The 7189-nt window shown below is 45.3% G+C and overlaps 1 protein-coding gene across 1 annotated transcript; it reads left to right on the forward strand.

Annotated features, from left to right (window-relative positions):
• The first annotated feature begins 5045 nt into the window (after positions 1–5045).
• Positions 5046–5911, forward strand: LOC143154502 (uncharacterized). Its single transcript, XM_076326577.1, has 2 exons — positions 5046–5306; positions 5394–5911. Exons 1-2 carry the CDS (start codon positions 5088–5090, stop codon positions 5793–5795), a joined length of 621 nt encoding a protein of 206 aa, XP_076182692.1. The 5' UTR covers positions 5046–5087; the 3' UTR covers positions 5796–5911.
• The last annotated feature ends 1278 nt before the right edge of the window (positions 5912–7189 follow it).

Consider the following 7189-nt stretch of genomic DNA (forward strand, 5'->3'; position numbering starts at 1 on the left):
GACGAAGCTTGAAAAAAAGGAAAACATAGAAGATAAACTAAAGCAGCTGAATGACAGTATACGCGGAGCCGTTGAGAAAATCGCCGAACGCGACTGCCTCCCCACCGCGAAACCACCGGTTACCTACGCAGAGAAAGCGAAAATGCGGTCAAACTTAGTCCAGCAACAGACCGCCAGAACGCCAAAACATGTATTAACGGTATTCCCGCAGGAAAACAGCAAAATTCAAAACAGTGACGAAACCAAGAAAACCATAATCGCAAACGTCGCACCGGCGAAAGACAAGCTCAAAATAAGAAACATCAGGAAAATAAGCAATAGTGGTGTACTTATTGAAACTGAAACTAAGGAAGATATGCAAAACCTTCTCAAGAGCGACAAATTAGGCAAAGCTGGACTGTCGGTTGGGCAACCTACAAAAAGGAATCCCAGAATGGCAATATATAATGTATCGAAAGAGCTAACAGAGAAGGAAATACTAGCAGCCATCTGGATGCAAAATCTCGATAGCATACCGAAATCCAAGTATGCGGAAGGATTCAAGTTGTTATTCAAAACAGGAAACAGAGCAAAGGAAACCGTAACCTGGATTGTCGAGGTCACACCCGAGATACGGAACACACTGAAGAAACAGTCGCGAGTATTCATAGGATGGAGCGCCTGCCACATCCAGGACTACATTGCGGTCAGCAGGTGCTACAAGTGCCAAGCATTTGGGCACATAGCTAAATTTTGCAAAGCAACCCACGAAACCTGCGGACACTATGCGCAGGAAGGACATTCCTATAAATCATGTCCAAAAACAACACAGAAACCCTCATGCATAGCCTGTAAACGGGCGAAACAGCCACATGACCACTCATCGAGATCTCCAAATTGCGCCGCATACAGGAACGTCATAGAAACATACCTCTCAAAAATCGACTATGGAAAATAGAACCAATAGACATGGAGTTCCTGGAACTCTCAAAGTGCGACTGGCACAAATTAATGGCCAAAACTCAAGACCAGTTATCGACGAAATAAGACAGACGGCTAACGACAAGAGCATAGACATCATCACCATACAAGGACCATACAGCTATAGAAACAACATCACGGGCTTAGGTCTACACACCAAAATAATAACCGACACCAAACGATTCACAAACATTGCTACACGGGACACTGTAAAAGCAGCAATTGCAATCCTAAATAGCGAATACACAGTGGTAAAAACAAAACAACTCTGCAACACACACTGTGTCTCCGCCGAAATCACAGTAATGAACCTAAAGTTATATGTTGTAAGTGCGTACTTCCAATTCTGTGACAGAATCGAACCATATCTCCGGCACCTGGACAAAATTCTCCAACACCTGAAAGGATGCAATGTAGTCCTCAGCATCGACGCAAACGCAAAATCTCCACTTTGGCACAGCGACTCAACAGACGAAAGAGGCGAGAGCCTCGAAAACTTCATAGCCCAACATAATCTATATATCATAAATGAACACTCCGATACATGTACTTTCGACAACAGCCGTGGCAAATCAAACATCGACATAACCCTGGCGAACACATCATGCTACAAAAAGATCAAAAATTGGAATGTACACTCAGGACTAACCACCAGTGACCATAACCTTATTACATTCACCATAGAAACATCAACACCAACGAACTGTTCAACAAGAGAAACCAGGTACAACATAAAAAGGGCAAAATGGCAGAAACTGAAATCAATTATCAGCCAAAAAATAAACGAGGCTTCACCCGAGGAGGCTAATCCAAACAATAGTAACGCAGAAGAGCAAACAAATTTCATACAGCAAACCCTAAAAACTGCGTGCGATGCTGCAATACCGAAAAAGAAACAATTCCCCAAATCTGTTCCATGGTGGAACAGCGAACTTACAACTCTGAAAACGGAAGTACGACGCGCGCGACGAGCATATCAGGAGACAGTTGCCGAACACCGTCGGGAAACATTGAGAAAAAACTACAGGACACTCAGAAACAAATACATAGCTTGCATAAGGAAAACAAAATTACAAAAGTGGAGAAAATTTGTTACTAAGGAGGGAAACGCAGATCCGTGGGGCATCATCTACAAACTGCAAACGCACAAGATACAACCAGAAAAAGCCTGTGAAACAGTAAAGTACCAGGGCGCTCAGACCTTGTCATGGGAAACGACGTCACACGCCCTGCTTCAATCACTAATCCCGGACGACGACCTGTCGGCAGAACACAGTGGCATAGAGCAACCCACAGAGATGTTGAAACACCTTCAGACACAGAGGACACACCGCCATTTGAAATAGCAGAAATTGAAAAGATAATTCACTTTCTCAAAATTAAGAAAGCCCCTGGATTTGACCTTTTAAAAGCTGAAATAATAAAGAAAGCATGGCCCTGTATAGGAAACAAAACCACAGCTCTCATGAACGAATGTCTGACGCAAGGCGTCTTTCCTCAAAAGTGGAAACAAGGCGTCATCAAAATCCTACTCAAATCAGAGGACAAGGACAAAACGAACCCAAGCTCTTACAGACCGATCTGCTTACTGCAAATACTAAGTCTTGGAAAAACTGATAGCAAACAGACTCACCAATTTACTGCACAACTACCCGCTCACAGCAAACAGACAATTCGGCTTCAAGAAAGGCAAATCCACAGAAGATGCCTTGGTAACCATGCACCACGTAGTCAACAGCTCCAACCACAAATACGTGGTTGGACTACTATTTGACATCTCGAGCGCTTTTGACAACGTATGGTGGCCAAGCATACTGTCAAATCTAAAACTCCGGGAATGCCCTAGGAATCTGTATCTACTGACAAAGGACTACCTCGCGCGAAGAACCGTTAAAATAACAAATAACTATACTTTTACTGAAAAGAAAGTCACCAAAGGATGCCCTCAGGGCTCCATACTCGGCCCAAACTTCTGGAACCTGATCTTTGACGAAATCATCAGCAACATCAAATGCCTCGGACACGAACCCATAGCCTACGCCGACGATCTACTGGTCCTGGTGTCAGGAAACGCCAGAAAAACAATAGAAGAAAAAGCAAACAGTGTCACACAAGCCATCGTCGAGTGGTGTAAAAAACACAAACTCCAGCTGTCACAAACAAAATCCGAAATGCTCCTCCTTAAAGGCTTCTTGGACATTAGACGACCACCCACAGTCAGGATAGAACAAAAATCCCTGAGAATGCCAGCAGTTGCCAAGTATCTGGGAGTCCACCTCGGAACGAGGCTGAATATAACACCTCACGTTTACCATATAACTGAGAAAAGTAAAAAAGTGTTCAACAAACTTGCACACGTGGCGAAGGCCCAGTGGGGACTAAACTACAAGTGCATGTTAACACTATACAAAGGAATTTTCGAACCAATAATCACATACGCCGCAGCGGGATGGAGCGATCGCATAAACACGTGGCACATTAAGAAATTAAAACAGGCACAAAGGCAAGCCCTCTTACGAGTCACAAAAGCATATAGAACCGTATCAACGGATGCCCTTACCCTACTCGCAGGAGTCACCCCAATAGAACTACTCCTTACCGAAAGGAAAGCGTTATATCACCTCAGGCACAACGAAGAATTTAAAATAGGACAACTCCATTTCACACCATTGGAAGGCGAACCGGATAAAGTAAGAATCAAGCAAATAAAGGCACAAATAAAAGCACAAACCATTGACACATGGCAGACAAATTGGAAACACACAACTAAAGGAAGAAGTACATTCGAGTTCTTCGACGACGTACAGGAAAGCATAAACGCAACGTGGATCCAGCCAAACTTCTATACCATGCAACTCCTGACCGGGCACGGTAAGATAAAGGAAAAGCTACACAAACTCGGCATCTCCAACGACGATATATGCAGCTGTGGTCAAAGAGACACAATAAAACACATCATCTTCAACTGCCCCAACCACGACGAGGAACGAAACACACTGAGAGAAAACGTTCCCGGGCCAACATCCAATGGCCCTACACACTGCCGGAACTGACGCGTAAGGACACATATCACCTACTGCACACTTTCGCAACCAGAGCAATGGGATCCCGAGAGACCAGGTAACTACAACGCCATAAAACAAAAAAAAAAATAGAAATAAGACATAACACCAGCCTCTTTACTGCAGAGACCAGCACCCGTACACGGTATCACGGGCACTGCTTCCATCAGGAAGAAGTGTGCCATGACGGGCGACACCGGGTGTTACGGCACCCGACGTCAAACACTCGCTCAAAGATCCGCGAGCCCGTACGAGACTGAGCTTCGAGCTAGTGATCTCGCCTCCTCGTGGCCCCCGCTGGATACGTTTCGCCGGTGATTACTGTGCCCGCATAGAATCACTGGCGAGATGGCCAAGTAGATCACTTCCCTAGCGGGACAGTCTACTCTCCTGATGATCCTTGAGCGGTGAAGGAGGGGTTTTTCCAAGTCCCGCCGCACAAAACATCTACGTGCGTGACCGTTGGCAGGGGTTGCAAGCTAGCCACAACACCGTTCGGTATAGGCGAAAGCCTTGGTACGACACAGCTTGCGCACTCGGCGCCCGGGAAGCTGGTAGACAATCAATGTCCCTATCTACTACTTGTTTTGACGAACTGTACGGACGTATTGTGCATCGCTCTCAAGCAAGCTGTGGTATTTTCGTGTACAGAGTGCGAGAAAATTAGCGTGTGGGTGTGTTTCGGGTAGTGTGGTGGAAGTGGATTGGATTGTGAAAGCTTGATATAGTGAAAAATACCGCATAACGTGGAAAATAACGTGGAAAAATTGTCGGTAAAAGTGCACGTGGCAACGCGTGGATATCGCCGCGTCTCATTGGCTGGCGTCAACGGCATCGCGGTACGCTGATTGGTCGGCGCGGACGGCTGGTCGCGTCTCATTGGCTGGCGGTGACGTCATCTCGGGGGGCTCCTATTGGTCGGCGCGGACGGCTGATCCCAAGCGCCCCATTGGCCGGCGACAGAGGCATAGCGGCGCCCTGATTGGTCGACGCGAGCAACCAATCTCCGCGCTAGTTGGTGACGTACGCGGAGCAGAACCACATCTGATTGGCTGCCGAGGAGAAATGAGTAACCGCGAGATGGACGACGTTGTTGTTGTCGATGATGTTATTGCCGTGACAAGTTCGCGGAAAAGAAAAGAAGAAATAACGAGCGCTTCTGACTCGGACTGCATAAAAGCAGTGAGTAGAAGAAGGAGAAAAATAGGGAGTGCTAGCCCTGAAAAAGAAAAAGAAAAAGTGACGCGACAAGATGAAGAAAGTAAATTTCCATCGCCAGCAGAGGTTATATTATATTTCTGCAGAAACTTAAATGGTAGTGCCACTGCAGAAGACTTAAAATACATAAAAAAGAAGGTGAATGTGTGCCAGAGGTTCATCAGCGACCTACAGAAGGAAAACGAGGAGCTGAAGAAGAGGCTGGAGGAGAACGAAGATCTGGGGAGCCAGATGAAGAAGCTGTCTGAGACCATTACCGGGGCGGTGGGACAAATAGCAGGGCGACAGGAACGACGACAAGATCGAAAAAGTGTGCAAAAGTGTGAAAGTATGCGTGTGCCTGTTAGCTATGCGGACATAGTTAAGAAGAACAGTGTGGATGGAAAAATGAATGTGGGAGAAAGTGTACGCGTGAGTACAAATGAGCGTGCAAATGTTAAAACGTATGCGGTGATAGTAAAATCAAAGAATGAGAATGAGAACACAACGAGCGAGAAAATAAGGGAAAAAGTGATAAAAGAAATGAGCGAGTTTGTGAATGAAAGCGGTACGTAAGATTAGGAACAATGGAGTGGTGATCGAGACACTAAGCGAGCAAGAGCGAAACGCCATAAAGGAATGCGTGAAGCTGGACGAGCTGGGCCTCAAAGCCAACCTGCCGGGTATGATTAGCCCTAAGGTTATTATGTATGATGTGCCGAATGAGATGAAGAATGAGACCATCCTCAAGGAAATGTACGAGAAAAACTTAAAAGAGCGTGTGACACAGGATGAATTTAACAAAAGAGTGAGAATAATAAATAGATCTAGTAAGAAAGGAGCGAACGAAGGAAATGTAATAATGGAAACGAGTGCGATAGCGAAAGAGATGCTGACACGTGCCGGAAGAGTTTATATAAAATGGCACGCGTTTAAAGTGCATGAGTTTGAATGCGTACTGAGGTGCTTTGGATGTTTGGGCTTCGGCCATATGATGTGTGACTGTAAGAGTAAAGTAAGGGTATGTAGGAAATGTGGAGAAAGTGGACATGAAGCGAAAGACTGTAGAGCAACGAAAGAAACGTGTAAAAATTGTAGGGAAACAGGTATGAATGATGGACATTCAGTAATGTCGAATGAGTGTCCGCAACATGTGCGAATGATTGAAAGAATGAGAGAACGAATACGCTATGACTAAGGACTGTCTACGCATGATACAGCTGAATTGTCAGAGAGCAAATGTTGTTATGTGCGATTTAGGCATGGTTCTGTGCGAAGAAAATATGAGTATAGCGCTTCTCCAGGAGCCCTATGTCGCGTACGGGGATGTTAGAGGGTTGCCAACTCATATGAGTGTATACAAGTGTGATGGAATGATCAAGACAGCGATTGTAGTAAACGATGCGAATGTGCAATCAATGTTGGCGAGTGAATATACAAATGAGTATGGTGTGTGTGTATGGATAAAAGGTATGTTTGGTGAAATGTATGTGGTGTCCATGTACTGTCAGTATGGGTCAGACATTGAACCGTACTTGCAGTATCTGGAGGCTATAATACGGTATGCAAAAGGTGTGCCGGTGATCGTTGGAATGGATGCGAACGCGGTGAGTGCGCTATGGCACAGCAAATTCCAAATGAGGGGGCGTGAGAGTGAGAAGCGTGGTGAAGTATTAGAGAACTTCATAGTACAAAGTGGGATGACTGTGCTGAATGAGCCAAGCGAATGGTATACTTTTAGTGGTGCGAATGGACAGAGTGATATAGATGTAACTCTAGGGTACTGTCTAGATGGTAGGTATGAGTACAAATGGGAAGTGAGGAACAAATGGGGTGTGAGTGATCATAATGTAATATTGATACGCATAAATTATGGAATGACGAGTACGAATGAGTCTCCACCTGTAAGAACGAGATGGTCTGCCAAAAATGTAGATTGGGACGAGTACATGAGAGTAGTACGCATGCAG

The sequence above is a fragment of the Ptiloglossa arizonensis genome, unplaced genomic scaffold (genome assembly GCF_051014685.1).
Source record: "Ptiloglossa arizonensis isolate GNS036 unplaced genomic scaffold, iyPtiAriz1_principal scaffold0069, whole genome shotgun sequence".
NCBI lineage: Eukaryota > Metazoa > Arthropoda > Insecta > Hymenoptera > Colletidae > Ptiloglossa > Ptiloglossa arizonensis.